Source organism: Pseudorca crassidens, chromosome 1 (genome assembly GCF_039906515.1).
Source record: "Pseudorca crassidens isolate mPseCra1 chromosome 1, mPseCra1.hap1, whole genome shotgun sequence".
NCBI classification, from domain to species: Eukaryota; Metazoa; Chordata; class Mammalia; order Artiodactyla; family Delphinidae; genus Pseudorca; species Pseudorca crassidens.
The window spans coordinates 22,879,019-22,904,318 of record NC_090296.1 but is presented as its reverse complement, the minus strand read 5'-3'; the positions used below and the strand labels follow the sequence as shown (position 1 = coordinate 22,904,318).

The 25,300-nt window shown below is 36.7% G+C and overlaps 1 protein-coding gene across 3 annotated transcripts in view; it reads right to left on the bottom strand.

Annotated features, from left to right (window-relative positions):
• CEP128 (centrosomal protein 128) overlaps positions 1-25,300 on the bottom strand; it is a 437,869-nt gene that overhangs the window by 355,666 nt on the left and 56,903 nt on the right. For all 3 annotated transcript variants that reach the window (XM_067728864.1, XM_067728857.1, XM_067728871.1), the window contains one exon: positions 18,748-18,864. In XM_067728864.1, coding sequence (XP_067584965.1) covers positions 18,748-18,864 — 117 coding nt within the window. The remainder of the gene's footprint in view (positions 1-18,747; positions 18,865-25,300) is intronic.

Sequence of the window (25,300 nt, the reverse complement as noted above, 5' to 3'; positions counted from 1 at the left end):
TAAAAAAAAATGCTTTTCTAACAAGTAAAGAAAAGCAAACAAGATTAGCCAGACGAAGAACAAACAGCATTAGAACATCAGTGGAAAATAAATATAACTGGGGTGAGTAGACAACAGGGTGCAAAGGCAATGATTATTAAGGAGAAGAAAATGATAACTAGGGAAAAGTGTTTTAGATCTATATAATATAAAAATTTAGAGAACATATCTTTGGTATACTTCTGTATAGCTTAGAAATATGAAATGTGGAAAATGGCATAAGACTATATGACTCCAGTGAAATAAACTCTCATATCAAATTGTAGTCTTTGTTTTACTACACATAAAAAGATTTTTCCTCAGCAGGGGGGAGAGAGAGAGGAAGAAAGGAATTATAACCCTGAATAGAAAGCCTCAAAGAAACTCTGACCAAAAGGCATAGAAATGACAGTTTTAGTGTTAAACATAACAGATGTCTTAATATGTAATACTCCATACGTCATATTTTATTTTTCAACAGTGGAAAGCAACACCATTTCAAATTTAAGTTTTCAAATAGCAATAGTTAAATAATTAGATTTTTCAAGTTGCAATATCTGTGGCCAAGTGTATTTTCAGGGAGCCCTAGGAGATGAGGTATGTGTATATATTATAATCATTTTTCAACAAAGTTTAGCAACTTTAGTAAACAATGCCTGCAGGGTCACAACTGATGGTTCAATACTGACGACTAGTGGTCAAAAACATGTACTAATTCATTCATACTAAGTATTTATCCTATGATTTTTATCATCAAAATTTGAAACATGTAATGCAAATTATGTGAAAAACCTTAAAAGAACTTTCCTTACACACGTCTTGAAAATTACAAAAGAAAAAACTGTACCTGCAAAGTCTCTTAAAAAGTCTTTTCTGTCCATTATTTGCAATGTCCCCAAACCCAAGTCAATCAGCACCAGCTATTGACCCATAATGGGAAAATTCCATAAAGTGTCATTTATCTACATCCACACAGCTGAATTAACATGGTTTCAGAAATCCATAATTATTTCAAGAGGTCTTACTTTTAGATTTCATGTATCTGTGCAGCTCTAATTCTTTTTCTAACTTTGTCTGCTAGACACAAAGAGAGCAGAAATCCAGCTGTCCTAAATTTTTGACATAATTTGAAAAAACAGTAACCTATAACAAAATGTTTTTATAAAGTTGAAATATTTAAAACTTAATTGTGATTGTCTGAATTCTTGAAGAATGTGGGATTTGGTTTAAATCATTTAAACTGTTACATATTAAACTTCAAAGAAGTTAAAATTTGTTGATTTGCACTTTCTGCTCTGCAAGAATAAGATCCACAGAATAATACAAAAATGTATACAAACCTTCGAAAGAAAACTTTTTTTTTTTTACCAAGAACATTATATGCAGCTAAGTGGTTATTTACATTTGAAAGCACCCTTCATTTTCCAATGACTATTCACAGAATGTCTGTGGTGTGATAAACACCATACCACAGCCCTAGAAACAGGCATGATGGATGAAGTTCCTGCCAGTGGAGGAAGAACTATTCAATACAGTAACCTAAGTAGTTATGCTATATGAGAAGACACACAATAACATAAGTAGACAAATCACAACTATAGGTGATGTAAAGTACTATTAAAAAATAAAGTAACATGACAATGACAAGGAACAACGGGGCAGAAAGGGGCTATTTTAGAAAAGGGGGCAGGAAAGTTTTCTCTGAAGAGGTGGCAATTAAACCTGAAGGATGAAAAAGGATAAGTTACACTGAGAATCAGAAGAAAAATGGTCGAATAAGACAATAAGAGGAAATCACTGTGCCTGGAATATGTATTTCTTAGAAAAATTTGTAGCGTCACACATAAACATTAAAAAAAAAACCCAGAAAATGTTTAATTTTTTTACTCATAAAATGCCAAATAACCAACAACGGTACTAAGCCAAATGGGAAGTTTCAACAAATTTCAAAGGAATTTAAAGATAAATTGTAAAAAGTTAAAAATTAAGCGTACATACATATTTGAAAATTCCAAAAGGCACTCCTAAGTCTTGAATTATAGAAGAAACCATAATAGAAATTATGAAATTTAGAAATAAACTATCATAAAATAATAGCATCTCAAAACACAGGGTAATTTGTTCATGAATTTACGGCATTTATTTTAAAAAACAGACAAGTCAATTATTTAACTTGCAAGTCTGAAAAATAAAACAGCAATCCTAAAAATGAAAAATCAGAAAAAAAGCAATAGCATTAAAGGTGGAAGTTGATGAAGTAATAAACAAAGCTAGTCAAAACGAAAACTAATAAAATAATCATGTCTAGTAAGACTAATAAAGAAAAAGAGAAAAAAATAACTAAATAATATTAAAGAGAAAGGATACACAGCTTCAGTACAAGATTGAAAAAATAATATAGCAGGGCTTATGAATGCTTCTTTAAATATCAAAACACAACAAAATGGATAACTTATAAAATCAGGAGGGCTTCCCTCGTGGCGCAGTAGTTAGGAGTCCGCCTGCCGATGCAGGAGACACGGCTTCGTATCCCGGTCCGGGAAGATCCCACGTGCCGCGGAGCGGCTAGGTCCGTGAGCCATGGCCGCTGAGCCTGCGCGTCCGGAGCCTGTGCTCCGCAACAGAAGAGGCCACAACAGTAAGAGGCCGGCGTACCGCAAAAAAAAAAAAAAAAAAATCAGGAATAATTACCAAACTGACTTAAAAAATAAAAAGGTTATATTGATATAAACCAAAAAATACTGAAGAAGTTGAAACTCTCAGCCACCAAGAAGACAACAGGTACCAATGATTACATGAGTGAATTTTAACACACATTCAAGAAATAAACAATCCTTCTCTTAAACAGCCAGGGAAGAGAAAAAGAAGGAATCTATCTAATTCATTTTATGAGATTAATGTAACCTTGCTTTCAAAACCAAAAAAGGTAATGCAAAGAACATACAACTGGTCTCAATCATAAACATAAATATAAACATACTAAAGAAAAGACAAGGAAATTAATTCAGCAATGTACAAAAAAATAATATATTATGGCCAAATAAAGCTCTCAGGAATGAATGCAAGGAGAGCTCAGAATCTACTGATAGAGTCAAATGTATTTAAATATTTAAAGAGAAAGACAGCAGCAAGAATATTTGATAAATTTCACAACCCATTCATTGTTTTTTAAAAAATCAACCTCTCTTGGCAACCCACAAATAGAAGGCAATATTCTCTATCTGATAAAGGATAGCACTCAAAACCAGGAGCAAACACCAAACCATAAGGTTAACACTTTAGAAGCATTTCTATAAGTATCAGAGTAAAACAAGGATTCTTGCTATCTTTGCTTATATTCAACATTGCATTTGAGTTTCTAGCCAATGCAATAAAACCACAACAAAAGAAGAATTATAAGAAAAGAAATTAAATTGCCATTAATTTCAAATGATATGATTAGCTACACAGTAGACAATATGTCAGTAAAGCTACTAACAAATTATAAGAGCTAATAAGATCATTAAGCAAAAATGCTGGATAAAAGAGCCACATACAAAACCAACTGCACTCCTGTATACTACAAATAACCAATCAGAGTTGCAATAAAAGAAAATATCCCCCACAAACAATTAAAAAGAAAAACCATAAGGTACCAAGGAATAAGTCTAAGATGTACGAGATTGTTATAAGACAATTATAAAACATTATTGAAGAACATTAGAAAACACCTTCTCTTCAAATTAATCTACATATCTAATACAATTACAATCAAAATGCCCGCAGAATTTTTCATGGAACATGACAAGAGACTTTCATTATCATTTACCAAATTATAATGAAAGCTCTAATAATGGAGACAACATGTTATCAGTTCAGGGATAGACAAACAGATCAAAGCACATAGAACTCAGACAGATATCATGCAACACTGTAAAGCAGAAATGGCATTTAAACCAGAGGGAAAAGAAGAAATTATTCAGAAAGGATGCTGAGGCAACTCATCAGTCACATAAGAAATAACTTAAGACTCCTTCCTCCTGCCAGTAAAAAAGTTAAATTCCTGGAAGAAAACTCAAATAATCCAGTATTTTTAAATGAGCAAAATTTATAAACAGGCCATCTGTATAGGCACAAATGAAAACTGCCAGCAAATCTGTGAAAAGATGTTCAAATTCACTAATAGGAAATGCAAATAAACATAAAAATGAGTTAACACTTAATTCTCATCAGCTTGGCAAAAATTAAAAAGAATTATAACCACTATTAACGGTAGGAATGCGGGGAAAAGGGCCACTCTCAGCCATTTTGCTGACAGAAACGTGGAGAGTCAGAACCATTTGGAAAAATAATCTGGTAACATCTATTATAATAAAAGATCTGTCCATGGTAATAAAAGATTAAGTTGGAACAACATCAGCTAGTTGGAGGAATTTCCAGAAAGTATTGATGAGAGAAGAAAGCAAGATGCAGAAATGTATATACAATGTCATCAGTTTTTATTAAAATAAAAACATACCAAAAAAAGCCCCTATATATATATATATATATATATATATATATATATATACACAAAGGTGTATATATTAATAGTTTATATGTATCTGTCCAGGATAATTAAGAGCACAAAGAAAAATATAAAGGGATATCCCAGGCTGTTTACACTCATTCTTTTTACTTTAGGGAGTAGGGGTAGTGACTGATGGTGAAAAGAACAGAGGGGAAGAAACAGGGAAAAAATGAGCCAAGCAAATAAATAAAGATGCATTTAAAAAAAGAGGCTGTTTGTACAAGCATTTATGATAGGAACACATTTAGTTATGCATTTATTTAAATTAAATGTAAAAAATACTTTTTATACTAAATGCAAATGTTAAAAGAAAACAACCATATGAGAAAAAAAACTAGTTAAACATTGGATCAAAACAATGCATCAGGGTCTTCCCTGGTGGCATAGTGGTTAACAATCCGCCTGCCAGTGCAGGGGACACAGGCTTGAGCCCTGGTCCAGGAAGATCCCACATGCTGCGGAGCAACTAAGCCCGTGTGGCACAACTACTGAGCCTGCACTCTAGAGCCCGTGAGCCACAACTACTGAGCCCGCACGCCACAACTACTGAAGCCCACACACCTAGAGCCCGTGCTCCGCAGCAAGAAAAGCCACCACAATGAGAAGACCATGCACCACGACGAAGAGTAGCCCCTGCTCGCTGCAACTGGAGAAAGCCCGTGCGCAGCAACGAAGACCCAACGCAGCCAAAAATATAAATAAATAAATAGATAAATTTATTTTAAAAACCAATGCATCAGTACGGTCACTACTTAAAGAATTCAACAAATATTTATTAAGAGCCTACTATGTTAAATGCTAGAAGTAAAAAATTCTCCAAACAAGTACAATTAAAAGCAACAATACATCAAGAAGTGGTAATTAACAGTAGTAATCTGAGACTAAAAACCTCACCTCACATAGTATATATTACCAGAAACTGAACAGTGAAAAGAAAAAAGCCATCTTTGCAGAAGAAGGAGAAAAATAGTCAATGGGATTAAGGTTCATTAAAAGAATAAAAATCGTGACTCAAAATAAGGCCCAAATTTCTTCTACACACACAGTTTCACCCCCTAAAGAACGAACACTAGAGCATAAGTTTTTGAATTTTCCCTTGCTACGCACGTTCTCCTACAGAGTAGTACATATGTGGTTTTTCTGGTGTGATATTCAGTGCTTTCAGCCCCTTGTTAGTCTGGGGCCCTGTGTGTCACCCTGCCTGGGTCACTCTCTGCCTATTATACTCCACCTGGTCACCTAAGCCTGACAAAGGACTGAATTCTACAGCTCATATCCCAACAATTGCAAAACTGAGGCGCCTCCTCCGAGCTTTCCTTGGGCTTTCCTCAGAACTTGTGTTTTACTTTTAAACTCTCCTTTACTTGTAAATTCCACTGTTTTTTCTCAACGTCCAGGGAGGCTATTGGTATGTTCAATGTGAGGGTGATTTAATGTGCACTTAAAAAAAAGTATCTAATAATATCAATCGGGAAAGGGAAGCTTATACTATGAAGTAAATATGTGAAAATGTGGGGCACACCTACAAAAGTTTTGCAATTCATCCTTGTAAAGGTAAGTGAAGGGAGTCTAAAATCTAGCAGACTCAGAAAGGCCTCCATAATTCCAAATCAAGTAGGGGAGTCTCTAAAGGAAGAGCGGGAGAAAGGGTTAAGGAGGCCATGTTAAAACATTTAGCGGACTAGGATCTCCTCTGAACTGGCTCAGAAGTCTCAAGGGAGATGGTAAAGCTATTAAGAGGACATTAGGAAAACATTCTTGGCTTCAGTGGAAGCTTCTCCCTTAATGAGTCCACTCTAAATATATTAATAAACAGTACCCAAGGCTTTTCTTAGTTGAAGTAGCCATATCAGTCAGCATCTCTGGAGCCACCATGACATTTCTGGGAAGGAACGAATAGCTATTTGTTCATTAGGTTTTTCACAATTGATACAGATGCCAAAAGATGAAGGAAAATACTGGGGGAAATAAATCTATCAATTATTTTTTCTGTATATGGCCTTATTTTATTGACAAGACTCACATAATCTGGTTTTCTATCAGAGCACAGACTGAAAACCACTGAGCCTAGCTCCCACATTACACTCAATTCCTCACTTAGACTTCACTATCTTCTATTAAGATTCCATGCCCTGCCTGCCCCATTCTCCATGTAACAGTTTTAAACCTTAAGGAACCTGATTCACTTTAGGTTATATGCAAGCATGGAATATTCTTGGTGGGGGAAGATCAGGGAACTAGTATTTTAATATGCTACAAAATGCTCTGAAAAACATATACAAATATACACCCAGCATTTATCTCATGATTTTCATTTTATGGAATTCAACTGAACAAATAACATTCAATTTATAAGAAAGAGCTAATAAGAAAAACAAGTCAGGAATTCCCAAGATGCCATAGTCAAGAGTTAGAAATGTTATCTAAGATTTATGTAAATTCTGTACCTGCAAAAGAGTTCTGATTTGGGCTTACCGTCTAATAAATACCTCTTTCATCATGTCCGTTCCTACCTCATGCCGCTAAATTTAACTAATCAAAGTTACCTTACTATCAAGTGTCTGATCAAAAGGAATTAGTAAGACAATAAATGTACCCTAATGTTAAACAAACACTTTATTGTTTTCACACTGGTTCAACAAGGAAAGACTGATGGTTACAGGCTTAATATTTGAATGCAATTAGTAAAAGTTCAGAGAACAACCATTCAAAATTTAAAAGAGCTATATGAGTGGTGCTGGGAAAATTGGACAGCTACCTGTAAAAGAATGGAATTTGAACATTCTCTAACACCATACACAAAAATGAACTCAAAATGGATTGAAGACCTAAATGTATTGGGTTGACCAAAAAGTGCATTTGTTTTTTTCCGTAAGATGGCTCCAGTAGCACTTAGTTGTCTTTAACTTCATTCGAAACAATTTTGTTAGACTGTATTGTGACAGCTGTCATATCAGTGTGCATTTTAAAACAAACTTACCAAAACTGGTGAATTTTTGTATAGCCATTTTAATATTGAAGATGGAAGAAAAAAAACAATGTTTTCGGCCTATTATGATTTATTATTTCAAGAAAGGTAAAAATGCAACTGAAACACAGAAAAAGATTTGTACAGTGTATGGACAAGGCACTGTGACTAAGTGAACATGTCCAAAGTGGTTTGCGAAGTTTTGTGCTGGAGATTTCTCACTGGTCAATGCTCCAGGGTCGGGTAGACCAGTTGAAGTTGATAGTGATCAAATAGAGACATTTATAGAGAACAATCAACGTTACACCACATAGGAGATAGCTCACATATTCAAAATATCCAAATCAAGCATTGAAAATCATTTGCACCAGCTTGGTTACGTTAATCGCTTTGATGTTTGGGTTCCACATAAACTAAGCAAAAAAAACCTTCTTGACCATATTTCCCCATGCGATTCTCTACTTAAACATAACGAAAATGTTCTGTTTTTAAAACAAATTGTGATGGGTGATGAAAAGTGGATACTGTACAACAATGTGGAACGGAAGAGATGGTGGGGCAAGTGAAACGAACCACCACCAGCCACACCAAAGGCCGGTCTTCATCCAAAGAAGGTGAAGTTGTGTACATGGTGGGAATGGAAGGGAGTCCTCTATTATGAGCTTTTTCCGGAAAACCAAACGATTAATTCCAAGAAGTACTGCTCCCAATTAGACCAACTGAAAGCAGCACTCGACGAAAAGCGTCTGGAATTAGTCAACAGAAAACGCATAATCTTCCATCAGGATACCGCAACACAACATGTTTCTTTGATGACCAGGCAAAAACTGTTACAGTTTGGCTGGGAAGTTCTGATTCATCTGCCGTATTCACCAGACATTGCACCTTCAGATTGCCATTTATTTTGGTCTTTACAGAATTCTCTTAATGGAAAAAATGCCAATTTTCTGGAAGACTGTAAAAAACACCTGGAACAGTTCTTTGCTCAAAAAGATAAAACGTTTTAGGAAGATGGAATTATGAAGCTGCATGAAAAAATGGCAGAAGGTAGTGGAACAAAATGGTGAATCCGTTGTTCAATAAAGTTCTTGGTGAAAACGAAAAATGTGTCTTTCATTTTTACTTTAAAAACCAAAGGAACTGTTTGGTCAACCCAATAGGAACAGATACTCTAAAATTCCTAGAGGAAAACTTAGGCAGTATACTCTTTCACATAAATCACAGCAATATTTTTTTGGATCTGCCTCCTAGAGTAATGGAAATAAAAGCAACAATAAACTAATGGGACCTAATTAAACTTAAAATCTTTTGCACAACAAAGGAAACCATAAACAAAACAAAAATATGACCTATGGAATGGGAGAAAATATTTGCAAAGGATGTGACCGAAAGGGGATTATTTTCCAAAATATACAAACTGCTCATACAGCTCAATATCCAAAAAACAAACAACCCAATCAAAAACTGGGCAGAAGCCCTAAAGAGACATTTCTCCAAGGAAGACAAACAGATTACCTACAGACACATGAAAAGATGCTCAACAACACTAATTATTAGAGAAATGCAAATCAAAACTACAACGAGGGACTCCCTGGTGGCGCCGTGGTTGAGAGTCTGCCGGCCGATGCAGGGGATACAGGTTCGTGCCCTGGTCTGGGAGGATCCCACATGCCGCGGAGCAGCTGGGCCCGTGAGCCATGGCCGCTGAGCCTGCGCGCCCAGAGCCTGTGCTCCGCAATAGGAGAGGCCACAACAGTGAGAGGCCCGTGTATCGCAAAAAAGAAAAAACAAAACTACAATGAGGTATCACCTCATCCCAGTCAGAATGGCCATCATCAAAAAGTCTACAAATAATAAATGCTGGATAGAATGTGGAGAAAAGGGAACACTCCTACATTGTTGGTGGGAATGTAAATTGGTACCGCCACTATGAAGAACAGTATGGAGGTTCTTTAAAAAACTAAAAGTAGCATTACCATATGGTCCAGCAATGCCACTCTTTCCATATATCTGGAGAAGAAAAAACTCTAATTTGAAAAGATACATGCACCCCAATGTTCAAAGCAGCATTATTTACAATAGCCAAGACACGGAAGCAACCTAAATGTCCATCAATAGAGAAATGGATAAAGAAGATGTGGTACATATATACAATGGAATATTACTCAACCATAAAGAAGAATGAAATAATGCCATTTGCAGCAAAATGGATGGAACTAAAGATTATCGTACTAAGTGAAGTAAGTCTGAGAAAGACAAATATCACCTGATATCACTTATATGTGGAATCTAAAAAAGAAAAATGATACAAATGAATTTACAAAACAGAAATAGACTCACAGACATAGAAAACAAACTTATGGTTACCAAAGGGGAAAGGGGGCAGAGGACGGATAAATTAGGAGTTTCGAATTAACAGATACACAGTACTATATACAAAATAGATAAACAACAAAGTCCTGCTGTATAGCACAGGGAACTATATTCAATATCTTGCAATAACCTATAATGGAAAATAATCTGAAAAAAATACATATATATATATATATAACTGAATCACTTTGCTGTACACCAGAAACTAACAGAACATTGTAAATCAACTACACCTTAGTTAAAAATATATAGAGAGATTTTTTTTAAAGGTATGTGAAAAGAATATTATTGCACAACTAATAAAACATTCATCTCTCTAAAGAGACCTTTACTGAGAAATGAAAACAATGTTGTTTAAAATGTGATATATGAGTTCTGAAGGCCAGATAAGGCCCTCACCAAGTTAAGAAAATCTGACGTTCATGTGCCAGCAGTAGCACATAAGTAGTTGAGCTTCACCAAGGGAAGTGGATTCCAGAGCATGAGCTTAGCCCTTTTGCTTAGACCAGGAAGAAAGAAAAGAAGGAGAAGAAAAAAAGGAACAGAAAAGAGTGAACAATTCTTTAAAAACTCTAAACAAGAAAAGGAGAGTGGCTTTCCCTCAACCAATTTCCGATGACTAATACTGTGATTTTCATTAAATGGGAACAGATAAAGCTCCGAGGACCTAAGAACCTCATTAGATCACTAAAAAGAAGCAAGTTTTATTAGCCAAAACCACAGATTGACACCCTATAATACATTATACCTAGAAATCTCCAACATTCTGGAATTTTTAATGATTACTGCTAATTAAGAGATTATGACTTTTGAATGTCATAATTTTCACTAACACTGAATTATACATTTTAGGGAGGCAGGAGAACATAGTGGCTAAAAGTCCAGGCCTACTTACTCACCCACAGATTCAATTTTTCACCATAGCCAGAAACAAAATATATAAATTACTATTATCATACAGTATAGATATAGCCATAAGTATTTTTTAATATCAAAAAGAAAGCAAAGTATTTTCTCTCCTTAAACGTGACCCTTCCAGAATAGTCTAAGCCACTTAACTTGTGAGTAGGAAAACGCATCAGGCTAAATTAATCCTTTCCAGTTTCCATTGCACTGTTTAATCCAAAACCACCTATTAAAAGCATATAGGTCACCACTTACATTAAAGTGACAAAATATGAAATTAAACATTTCTTATCAATAGTGATCCTCTATTGTACTGTCAGAGATGGAATTCCAAACCACTGCTCAAGCTTTTAGTCAAATTGACAATTACAATGCAAATATTCAGGCTCTGGTTTCTCAAGAATAGGGGTGGGAAGCAATCTTCCTCTCCCTCTTTCTTTGTAATTTTGTGCATCCTGCAAAGAGAATAGAATATAAGCATGGAAAACTTCTCTAATTCTCTCTCGCAAAAAAGAACAATTGTCATTTCAGTACTATTCTTATGCTCACCAGATGCAATGTGCTTTGAGAAAAAATGTATAAAAATCAAGGTTTAAAAAAAAGGCTACCCACATGCTGTATCTAATTATTCAACAAAGTATCCTCTTCAAAGTAATTACCGACTAACAAGGGTATGCTTCCTTTTGTGAAATGGAATTTTAGAAAGATCTGCTTTTGTTTTCTGTCAGCTTACATTATAATTTCAGGTTTGCAATTTTTGTTCCTAATTTTCAACTGGCATGTCTCCTAATACTTAAAAAAATTTTTAATCTGTCAATTTAAAAGGGTTAATGATCTTCAAGCACACATAAGTGCATCTGTAGAACATCACTTTTAGAGAAAACCACTTTGTAAAAGAAAAAAACGTTCGTTTTGGTTTTAAATCTTTTGGTTTTCTTGCTGTTTCTAATTTTTTACACTTTATAAATCTAAGAAACATTTAAAAGGAAACACAAGTTTTCTAGGACAGTTATAAAACATAAACAATATAATGAGAATTCACAAACCTATACCAATAATAATGAATGAATCAATGAATGAATGAGTGGAGAAAAAGACAAGCCCTTCCTGACAGTAGGAATCCAACTAATAAATGTGAAAGAAATGACAGAATATTTTTTAAATCACTGTTTAGTATCACCTATAGCAGTAACTGTTTCACAAAAGAATCATCAATAGCTGCTAAAATTTGTAGGTGAAAATTTGATGAGAAATAAGCAATTTTCAAGTTTTAAAGAGCCTCCCCATAAGACAAATAATTTAAAAGGCATAATACAGTAACTTCACAGTAGAGAAGCCTGGCAAGCAACACCTTAACCAATGTTCAGTTTCTACCAGTATTGGGACAAATCAACACTACATGCCCCCGATATGATATCCTGGGAAAAACGCAACAATTCTCTGGGTTTCCTGCCAAAAGCCTATAACCTAATCTAGTCATGAGGAAAAAAATCAACAAACCTAAAACAAAAGACATTCTACAAAATAACTGGCTAGTACTCTGCAAAACTGTCAAGGTCATGAATGACAAAGAAAAACTGAAAACCTGTTCCAGATTAAAGGAGACTAAAGAGACATGATGGTCAAATGCTATATGTAATCCTGTATTGTATCTTGGACCAGAAAAGAACTTTAAGTGGCAAAATTAGAATAAAACCTATAGGTTGGAGGGTGCTTCAAGATGGTGGAGGAGTAAGACATGGAGATCACCTTCCTCCCCAAAAATACATCAAAAGTACATCTACATGTGGAACAACTTCTAGAGAACACCTACTGAACACTGGCAGAAGACCTCAGACCTCCCAAAAGGCAAGAAACTCCCCACATACCTGGGTAGGGCAAAAGGAAAAACAGAGACAAAAGAATAGGGATGGGACCTGCACCAGTGGGAGGGAGCTGTGAAGGAGGAAAGGTTTCCACACACGAGGAAGCCTCTTCACTGGCAGAGACAGGGGGTGGGCGGGGAAGCTTTGGAGCCACAGAGGAGAGCGCAGCAACAGGGGAGCAAAGGGCAAAGCAGAGAGATTCCCGCACAGAGGTTCGGTGCCAACCAGCACCCACCAGCCCGAGGCTTGTCTGTTCACCCGCCGGGGCGGGTGGGGGTTAGGAGCTGAGGCTCGGGCTTCAGAGGTCAGACGGCAAGGAGAGGACTGGGGTTGGCTGCATAAACACAGCCTGAAGGGGGCTAGTGTGCTACAGCTAGCCGAGAGGGAGTCCAGGAAAAAGTCTGGAACTGTCTAAGAGTCAAGAGACCATCATTTCGGGGCGCGAGAGGAAAGGGGATTCAGAGCACCGCCTAAACAATCTTCGGAGACAGGCACGAGCCACAGCTATCAGTGCGGACACCAGAGATGGGCTGAAATGCTAACGCTGCTGCTGCAGCCACCACGAACCCTGTGTGCGAGCACAGGTCACTATCCACATCCCTCCTCCTTGGAGCCTATGCAGCCTGCCACTGCCAGGGTTCCGTGATCCAGGGACAACTTCCCTGGGAGAACACACAGCATGCCCCAGGCTGCTGCAACGTCATGCCAGCCTCTGCCGCCACAGGCTCACCCCGCATTCCATACCCCTCCCTCCTCCCGGCCTAAGTGAGCCAGAGGCCCCTAATCAGCTGCTACTTTAATCCCCTCCTGTGTGGGCAGGGAACAGACACCCTTAGGCAACCTACACACAGAGGTGAGGCCAAAACCGAAGCTGAACCCCAGGAGCTGTGCAAACAAAGAAGAGAAAGGGAAATTACTCCGTGAAGCCTCAGGAGCAGTGGATTAAATCCCCAGAGTCAACTTGATGTACCCTGCATCTGTGGAATACCTGAATAGACAACGAGTCATCCCAAAAGTGAGGCAGTGGACTTTGGGAGCAACTGTAGACTTGGGGTTTGCTGTCTGTGACTGCCTTGTTTCTGATTTTTATGTTTGTCTTAGTATAGTTTTTAGCACTTGATATCATTGGTGGATTTGTTTATTGGTTTCGTTGCTCTCTTCTTCTTTCTTTACTTCTTAATTTTTTATGTTAATAATTATTTTACTTTAATTATTTTATTTTTTTTAATTATTTTATTTTTTCTTTCTGTTTTTCTCCCTCTTCTTCTGAGCCGTGTGGTAGACAGGGTCTTGGTGCTCCAAACTGCTGTCAGGCCTGAGCCTCTGAGGTGGGAGAGCCAAGTTAAGGACACTGGACCACGAGAGACCTCCAGACCCCATGTAATATCAATCGGCAAGAGCTCTCCCAGAGATCTCCATCTCAATGCTAAGACCCAGCTCTACTCAAGAGCCAGCAAGCTCCAGTGCTGGACACCCCATGCCAAACAACTAGCAAGATAGGAGCACAACCCCACCCATTAGCAGAGAGTCTGCCTAAAATCATACCAAGTTCACAGACACCCCAAAACACACCACCGGATGTGGTCCCGTCCACCAGAAAGACAAGATGGAGCCCAACCCAACAGAACACAGGCACCAGTCCCCTCCACCAGGAAGCCTACACAAGCCCCTGAACCAACCTTAGCCACTGGGGGCAGACACCAATAACAACGGGAACTATGAACCTGTAGACTGAGAAAAGGAGACACAAAACACACTAAGTTAAGCAAACTGAGAAGACAGAGAAACACATAGCAGAAGGAGGAGCAAGGTAAAAACCCACCAAACAAAAAACAAGAAAAATCTCAAATAAACAACCTAAACTTATACCTAAAGCAATTAGAGAGAGAACAAACAAACTCCAAAATTAGCAGAAGGAAAGAAATCAGAAAGATCAGATCAGAAATAAATGAAAAAGAAATGAAGGAAACAATAGCAAAGATCAATAAAACTAAAAGCTGGTTTTTTGAGAAGATAAACAAAATTGATAACCATTAGCCAGACTCATCAAGAAAAAAAGGGAGAGGACTCAAATCAACAGAATTAGAAATGAAAAAGGAGAAGAAACAACTGACACTGCAGAAATACAAAGGATCATGAGAGATTACTACAAGCAACTCTATGCCAATAAAATGGACAACCTGGAAGAAATGGACAAATTCTTAGAAAGGCACAAGCTTCCGAGACTGAACCACAAAGAAAGAGAAAATATAAACAGACCAATCAAGCACTGAAATTGAAACTGTGATTAAAACTCTTCCAACAAACAAAAGCCCAGGACCAGATGGCTTCACAGGTGAATTCTATCAAACATTTAGAGAAGAGCTAACACCCATCCTTCTCAAACTCTTCCAGAATATAGCAGAGGGAGGAACACTCCCAAACTCATTCTATGAGGCCACCATCACCCTGATACCAAAATCAGACAAAGACCTCACAAAAAAAGAAAACTACAGACCAATATCACTGATGAATATCGATGAAAAAATCCTCAACAAAATACTAGCTAATAGAATACAACAGCACGTTAAAAGGATCCTACACCATGATCAAGTAGGGTTTATCCAAAAATGCAAGGATTCTTCAATATAGGCAAATCAATCAATGTGATAAACCATATTAACAAACCGAAGGAGAAAAACCATATGATCATCTCAATAGATGCAGAAAAAGCTTGACAAAATTCAACACCCATTTATGATAAAAACGCTCCAGAAAGTAGGCATAGAGGGAACTTACCTCAACATAATAAAGGCCATATATGACAAACCCACAGCCAACATTGTTCTCAATGGTGAAAAACTGAAACCATTTCCTTTAATATCAGGAACAAGACATGGTTGCTCACTCTTACCACTATTATTCAGCATAGTTTTAGAAGTTTTAGCCACAGCAGTCAGAGAAGAAAAAAGAAATAAAAGGAATCCAAATGGGAAAAGAAGAAGTAAAGCTGTCACTGTTTGCAGATGACAAGATACTATACATAGAGAATCCTAAAGATGCTACCAGAAAACTACTAGAGCTAATCAATGAATTTGGGAAAGTAGCAGGATACAAAATGAATGCACAGAAATCTCTTGCATTCCTATACACTTATGATGAAAAATCTGAAAGTGAAATTAAGGAAATACTCCCATTTGCCACTGCAACAAGAAGAATAAAATACCTAGGAATAAACCTACCTAAGGAGACAAAAGACCTGTATGCAGAAAACTTTAAGACACTGATGAAAGAAATTAAAGATGATACAACAGATGGAGAGTTATACCATGTTCTTGGATTGGAAGAATCAACATTGTGAAAATGACTATACTACCCAAAGCACTCTACAGATTCAATGCAATCCCTATCAAACTACCACTGGCATTTTTCACAGAACTAGAACAAACAATTTCACAACTTGTATGCAAACACAAAAGACCCCAAACAGTCAAAGCAATCTTGAGAAAGAAAAAAGGAGCTGGAGGAATCAGGCTCCCAGACTTCAGACTATACTACAAAGCTACAGTAATCAAGACAATATGGTGCTGGCACAAAAACAGAAAGATAGATCAATGGAACAGGATAGAAAGCCCAGAGATAAACCAACACACATACGGTCACCTTATCTTTGAAAGGAGGCAAGAATATACAATGTAGAAAAGACAGCCTCTTCAATAAGTGGTGCTGGGAAAACTGGGCAGCTATATGTAAAAGAATGAAATTAGAACACGTCCTAAGACCACACACAAAAATAAGCTCAAAATGGATTAAAGACCTAAATATAAGGCCAGACATTATAAAACTCGTAGAGGAAAACATAGGCAGAACACTCTATGACATAAATCACAGCAAGATCCTTTTTGACCCACCTCTTAGGCAAATGGAAAAAAATAAATAAATAAACAAATGGGACCTAGTGAAACTTACAAGCTTCTGCACAGCAAAGGAAACCATAAACAAGACCAAAAGACAACCCTCAGAATGGGAGAAACATTTGCAAACAAAGCAACTGACAAAGGATTATTCTCCAAAATTTACAAGCAGCTCATGCAGCTCAAGATCAAAAAAACAAACAACCCAATCCAAAACTGGGCAGAAGACCTAAACTAACATTTCTCCAAAGAAGATATACAGATTGCCAACAAACACATGAAAGGATGTTCAACATCACTAATCATTAGAGAAATGCACACCAAAACCACAATGAGGTATCACCTCACAACAGTAAGAATGGCCATCATCAAAAAATCTACAAACAGTAAATCCTGGAGAGGGTGTGGAAGAAAGCAAACCCTCTTGCACTGTTGGTGGGAATGTAAATTGATACAGCCACTATGGAGAGTAGTATGGAGGTTCCTTAAAAAACTTAAAATAGAACTATCATGTGACCCAGCAATCCCACTACTGGGCATATACCCTGAAAAAACCATAATTCAAAAAGAGACATGTACCACAATGTTTACTGCAGCACTATTTACAATAGCCAGGACATGGAAGCAACCCAAATGTCCATCGACAGATGAATGAATAAAGATATGGCACATATATACAATGGAATATTACTCAGCCATAAAAAGAAACAAAATTGAGTTATTTGTAGTGAGGTGGATGGACATAGAGTCTCTCATACAGAGTGAAGTAAGTCAGAAAGAGAAAAACAAATACCATATGCTAACACATATATGTGGAAACTAAAAAAAAGAAGAAAAAGAAGGGTTCTGATGAACCTAGGAGTAGGACAGGAATAAAAACACAGACGTACAGAATGGACTTGAGGATATGGGGAGGTGGAAGGGTAAGATGGGATGAAGTGAGAGAGTTGCATTGACATATATACACTACCAAATGTAAAACAGATAGCTAACGGGAATCAGCCATATAGCACAGGGAGATCAGCTCTGTGCTTTGTGACCACCTAGAGGGGTGGGATAGGGAGGGTGGGCGGGGGGGAGACTCAAGAGGGAGGGGATATGGAGATATATGTATACATATAGTTGATTCACCCTGTTATACAGCAGAAACTAACACAACATTGTAAAGCAATTATACTCCAATAAAGATGTAAAATAAAAAATTTTAAAAAAACCTATAGGTTAAATCATAGTATTGACCCAATGTTAATTTCCTGTGACTACAGAAGAGAATGTACACACCGTATTATTTAGATTTAAAAGTATTTACATCATGTCAACAACTAGCTCAAAAAAATTTTTAGATATACATATATATGGAGATACATATATAAAACAATAAAGCAAGTCTGGTAAAATATGAATACTGGGGGAATCGAGGTAAAGGATATACAGAAATTCTTTGTTCTAATTATTCAACTTCTTCATAAGTGTAAAATTTCGAAATAAACAGGTTACCTAAAGTGTAAGTAACCTCCGTTTTGAATTGGTTTGATGATAGTCTAGGCCAGGGATCTGCAAACTTTTTCTATAAAGGGCCAGTCAATACTAATTTTAAGCTTTGTGGGCCATATGGTCTTTTTCACAACATCTCAACTCTGCCAACGGTGTGTCCCAAAAGCACCCACAGACAAACTGAAAATGAATGGGAGTGGCTGCGTTTCAATAAAACTTTATTTACAAAAATCGGCAATGGGACAGATTCAGCCCATAGACCAGTTTGTTTACCCCTGGTCTAGTTCACACCAAAGAAAATTAATCCAAATAATTATACTTCCAGTTAACATGTATTCAGCACATGCTAGACACTACGTTAAGTGCTTTACCCACATTAACTTATTTACCCCTGCACCAATGTGATCAAGTAAATACTATTATTATTTCCATTTTCCACAGAGGAAATGGGCCTAGAAGTGAAGGAACTTGCCCAAGGTCACACAGCCAGTAAGGTGTAGACTCTGGGTTTGAACCAGGTAGGCTTGTCTTCACACAATGAACTATAACCAATATGCTATACTTCTACAGACTGAACTATACTTTCACCTGCAACAACTAAAGAATTATAACGATTTTAACAATAGCTAAATAACCACCAAAACTCAAGATTTACATTCCAAGAAGGTATTTTTCACAAACCTCCTGTAGCTGCAAAGAAATAAGTCCCAGTTGATCCTGCCGTCTTTCCACCAGCTCTCTTTCTGTACGCATCTCTCTTTGTATTTCTTGAAGCCGTCGCTCTACCCGATCTGAAACCTTAACATGAATAAAGAGAAAAGTGAGATTACAGAACTGTTAGGCAAAAAAAAGACTAAAACTGAAGAGATATTTTACGCCAGATACACTATCGCCTAAAGCATTTAAGATTGGCTTATTTGTAGAATCCTTTTTTAATGACACTATTATAAAACAGGTCACAAAAAAATTGAAAGTTGCAATAGTAAACAGTCATTAGTCTCCAATTGATCCAAATCTGGATCCCAATAAAGGACTTAAATTTTCCAAAGTAGAATATAATATGTCAAAAGATCAGAGTTAAAAGTAATAAACTAGAAAATAGTGCCCTCTGGTGAGTTAGAAGAAAAATACCAATTTTGCCTACAACTGCATTTATTACTCTATTAATGATAAACTGTTCTATCTATTTAGTTCTTTTTCATTTTAATTATCTATGAGCGTGACCTGCCTAGGAAGGTTTTGATATTTATATGCATCAAATAATTGAAAGGGCTTGTCAATCTTTGCTACTATGATCTGCTAAAAATAAACCAGCTGTAAAAGATCAAAAACTAAAGTCAAACTGCAAAGTGTTTAATTGGGACTCTCTAAAATAAACATGAAAGAATTTTCTCTCTGATGAGAGATCTTCCTTGCTAAAAGCTGTGCAAATGCAAACACACTTCAGAAGCATCACTATACAGTCCCCTAAATAAAATATACACTATTTGACTATTTGTGTATATTTCACAGAGGAGGTACAGTAGATAGAAGAGAAGCAATAAATACAGCCCTGTTATAAGAAATCTTTTGCCATAAATTCTATAGAGTCAAGAAAGGTCCTGGTCACAAGGGATCTCACTGGGGCAATAGGAATGTTCTAAACTGGATTATGGTGATAGCTGCACAACCCAGTACTTCACTAAAAATCACTGAATTTTACACTTAAAGCAGATTAATTTTATGGTAAATTACACCTCAAGTCAGGTTGTTTTTTAAAAAGACACTGGTAAACATAAGTTTAATTAGTCAATAAAGGCTGAGCAAAAATATTCCATCAAAAAATTAGCAGTTAACATTTAAGACTGTTAAGTCTTGGGTTTCCAACTTCGAGTGCTGAAAAACAATGAAGATGTTTACTATGATATTCACAGTGCCTTACTAAAACTTCAAAATAGCCTTCAGCATCAAGCTTCTAATTTATCCTAACAACCCTAATATCCCAACAATTTATTACTGCATCTGAAATAAAGGCAGTACCTGCTGTTATAGAAAACATTATAAATAAATACTGAAAAATAAAAAGTTGTTAATTCATTCCATTTTTACAAAATGGAAATATCTTTATCGTTCACTCAATATAAAAAGTAATAGCAACACTTATCAAAAATAAGTAACAGGGAACCACCTCAAGCACACTAGGATGGCTATTAACAAAAAACAGAAAACAAGTGCTGGGGAGGCTGCAGGGGAACTGAAACCCTGGTGCACTGGTGGTGGTTTGTAAAAGTGGGCGGCCGCTATGGAGAAGAGTGCGGTAGTTCCTTAAAAAATAAAAACAAAGGTACCATATGATCCAGCAATTCCATTTCTAGGCATAGGCCTAAAAGAACTGAAATCAGGGTCTCAAAGAGATATATGCGCACACCCATGTTCAAAGCAGCATCATCCACAATAGCCAAAATGCGGAAGCAACTCAAGTGTCCATTGACAGATAAATGGATAAACCAAATGTGGTTTATACATACAATGGAATATTATCGAGCCTTAAAAAGGAAGACATCCTTACACTTGCTACAACATGAATGAATCTTGAAGGCCTTATGCTAAGTGAGATAAGCCAATCACAAAAAGACAAATACTGTATCATTCCACTTATATCAGGTATGTAGAATAGTCATATCCATAGAAACAGAAAATAGAATGGTAGTTGCCAGAGGCTGGGGGAAGAGGGAATAGGTAGTTGTTTAATGGGTGTAGTTTCAGTTTTGTAAAGAGTTCTGTATTTGGCTGCACAACCACGTGAAGGTACATAACACTACTAAACTGAACACTTAAAAATGGATAAGATGGTAAATTTTAGGTTATATGTATTTCACAACAATTAAAAATAAACAAACAAATATAGAATAAAAATTTTTTTTAATCTGCTAATACCACCTAGCACGAAAAAAATAATGCTAAGTACTTTGTTGTATACTTCCAGAAATTTTTCTATGCATATGTGTATGACCAGTCAAACACATATCAATTTCATTTAAATTTTTAAACAAAAATTGGGTGTTATACATAGTATTTTATAGATTTTTTCAGTATATATATATATATATATATATTTCCATATTTTTTTTCCCACAGATCACAGACAACTTTCCATGACAACAAATCTACATCCTCATTTTTAGCAAAGGCATAGTTCTCTGTAATTGATTAAAATAATTCCCTGTTGATAATGGGATAACAATTAATATTTATTTTTAAATATTAACATCTCAGTGATGAGATGTTACTTCCATGATTAGGTTATAAAAATTCTAACTTTCAATCCTGCTAGCATGTTCTCTCTTGCCTTCTCACTTGCTTGCTCTAATAAAGCAAGCTGCCATGTTGTGAGATGCTCTTTGGAGAAACCATGTGTCAAAGAAACAAAAGAGGCCTCTGACCAACAGGTCATGATGCTTGATGCTTCAGTCCATTAACCTACAAGGAACTGAATGAGCGAGGAAGCAGATCCATTCTAGTCAAGGCTTGAGATGACTGCAGCCTGTGAGAGACCCAGAGCCAAACAACCCAGCTAAGCCACGCCTGCATTCCTAACCCACAGAAACTGTGAAATAATAAAAGTTTTAAGCCACTGAGTTTGGGGAGATTTGTTATGCAGCCATAAATGACTAATACAATTTTAAATTGGTTTTCAAATAAATCCTCACCCAAGAAATAAAGAGTCTGATGAAGAAAAATATATATATATTCTCCACTCCATCCACAAAATGTCTATCCATTTCATAGAATTTTGTTCTCCATTTCAAACTATTACAGCTCCCCATTTCTTCCATGGTAAAGGAATTTTAACTAGACAGGTGGCTACAAAATATAATCAATACATTTTCTGGCCTCTTCAGCTGCTAGCTGGCCATGTGACTTAAATTTTGGTAAATGGGATACATGCATAAATGTTGTGACAACTTCAAGAAATTATCCATAAAGGATAGCGCATAGGCGCCTTTTGCTCTCATACTCATTCCTTCCTCTGTCTTGCTGCCTAGTACACAGATGCTGCCATCTCCGACCATAAATTTGAGACCATAACAGCAGGAAAAACAAAAAGAGCATGACAGGAAGAGCCTGAAACTATTATATACTGTAGATCAGTACACACCATGTGGAACCCTGAACTCCCTACTTAAGACTTTCCCACAGGAGAGAAATAACTTAGTCTTTTTTTCCTAATCACTATTATTTGGGGTTTTCAGTTATTTACGGCTGAAACTGATCTTAACTGACAAAGAGAAGCACTTAGTGGAAGGCAAAATGCTAAGCAAATACAACTACTGCCTTATACAACCATCGGAACATGGGAAAATAGTCATATCCTGCTCTGTTTCAGAAAACTATAATATAGAAAACTATAATAAAATGAATAGGCACTATAGCTAGTCAGTATTGAGGAAAAATAAAACAGATACACAAACTAGCATGATTGAAAATGAATAAACACAGGAAGTATTTTATGAATTTCAACAGTGGTAGAATTATAATCTGGTGGCCTGTAAGGCCACCAAATTATCTTTATCGACCCAATCATCCAGACAGATCGATATGCTCAAAGTACTTTCCTTTTCCTACTGCTAACACACTGATTTACCCAACTCCAACTAAGTCAGCAACAGCCAAAGACCTAAAATACACATTTCTATAACTCCAGTTTTCTCTTTATCTATTCTTTCTCGTCTATGTCTACGTTACATTCTATATCAGTTAGGGTACAGTCTAGGCTCTCTCAAAAAGATCAAACATACATCAGCTAAAATAAGATTAGTATTACATGCATGCTCTCTCATCTCACAGCCCAGAAGAAAGCAGGACAAGCTGGCAGGCCACTCTGCTCCCTAAGGTCATTCAGAGGTCCAGGTTTCTTCCATCTCTTGTTCCACCACCCCTAGGTAGTTATCCTCACCTGCCTGGTTTAAGCTGGGTTAGTGCTACATCCCCATTTCAACCCACATAAGGAGAAAGAAAGTCTCAGACAAGTGGCTTTGTTACAAGAAGACAGCCCAGAAGTTGCATGTACCACTTTTACTCACACTTAGTCACATGGTCACGACTTAGCCACACAGGAAAACTGAGACATGTCATCTCTACCTGAGTAATCACATGCCTAGATAAAACTGCCAGGGGTGTGGAGAGGGCTGATAAGGGAAGGAAGATGCAGATCTGATACTAAAGGAAAGAAGAAACTCAATACAACGGGCCGATGAGAACTAACATAACTTCAACACACATATTATAATTTTAAGGTAAGCCACTTTTCATCCTTTTTTGGAAAAGAATAAGATAAATGCTAATTCTCAGATGAAAGTATTAAAAAGAAGACATTTAAAATACTAATTATAAAATTGAGCAGTATGTAACAAATTACAAATGCTCATAGACTTTAACCTTGTAAATCCATTTCTAGGAATTTATTCTACCAATTTAATTTCCCATGTGAAAAATGGTACATGTACAAGATCAATAATTGCAGTGCTGTGTATAAAAGAAAAGATTTAAACCACCGAAATGTCCATCAATATAAGACTGGTTAAATAAATTTTGGGATATTCATTCAATAGAATGCTTTAAATATTTAAAAAAAAAGGAATTAGGAAGCTCATGAGAGGCTAATACGGAACAATCTCAAATCTCAAAAATACATTAAGTGAAAAAGGCAATATACAGAACAGTGTGTTTATTAGGCTAACTGCTAACAATTAAATAACAAAAAAGGGAGAGCAGGAGAGGCCTCTCTCAGTGTAGTGACATTCAACAGGAGCCTTGAATGACAAAAGGGAGCTAGCCATGCAAAAAATTGGGGAAATAAAAGTGAAGCCAGTGCAAAGACCATAAGGTAGGAATGAGTTTGGCAAATTCAAGGAACATAGAAAAAGCCAGATAATGCAGGCAGTATAGGCTATGCTAAGGAATTTGAAAAAGAAAAAGCTCAGGTAGGATTTTAAAAAGCATGGGAGTAATTCACTGTGATGACAATTTTTAAAAATCACTTGGGGGAATTCCCTAGCAGGTCAGTGGTTAGGACTCTGCGCTCTCACTTCTGAGGGCCCAGGTTCAATCCCTGGTCGGGGAACTAAAATCCCAAAGTCTGTGTGGCGCAGCCAAAACATAAAAAATAAAATGAAAAATAATAAAATAAAATAAAAAGTAAAAATCACTTGGTAACTGTCAGCACAGATATGGGCAATTGTAGGAGGTAAGAGACCAAGTTCAATGCAGTCTACTGCAGTGAACTCAAAAAAAAAAGACTGAACAGAAGTATTAAGCAGATACAGATGGAATTGAGCAAGATTTCAGAAATAAAAAGGACAATATTTGATAATGGATTGGAAGTGTGGTATGTAGAAAAAGATGTGGAGTGAATCCTAGGTGACCACTGGATGGACTGTGATGCCCTTTCCTGAGACAGGGAAGACCAAAGCAAGAGCAAGTAAAAACCGTTCTAAACAGAATGGCATGGACTTTGTACCTAAGGACACAGCATATATTTGCAACTTTTGAATGATAAGATAATTCCCAATAATAAAAATTATTTTAAGGACTGCATTTATTATTGCCTCCTCACACTTACTTTCTATTTGTAAGACCTAAGGGAAAAATATTAACAACATCACCCAATACTAAAAAATTCGTTTTTATCAGAGTACGTACCAATCAATCAAATTTACTACTAAGATATCAAAAAGTCCTGAATCTCTAAATTTACTTACAAGAATAGCAAAATAGGGACTTCCCTGGTGGCGCAGTGGTTGAGAATCCGTCTCCCAATGCAGGGGACATGGGTTCAAGCTCTGGCCCGGGAAGATACTACATGCCGCAGAGCAACTAAGCCCATGCGCTACAGCTCCCGGGCCTGAGCTCTGCAGCCCACAAGCCACAACTACTGAGCCCACGTGCTGCAACTACTGAAGCTGCATGCCTAGAGCCAGTGCTCCGCAACGAGAGGCCCATGCACTGTGGCGGAAGAGTGGTCCCCACTCGCCGCAACTAGAGAGAGCTTGCATGCAGCAACGGAGACCCAACACAGCCAAAAATAAATAAATATATTTATTAAATAAATTAATTAAATAAATTAAAATAGCAAAATAACAGAATAAAAATTAGAATACCTTTAAAGTTAGCATTTAATGAAAGGAGGTGAAACAAAAGCAAAAGCATTCCGTTTATAGGATTGTATTCTGGCTTTTCAATATGTTGATTCCTC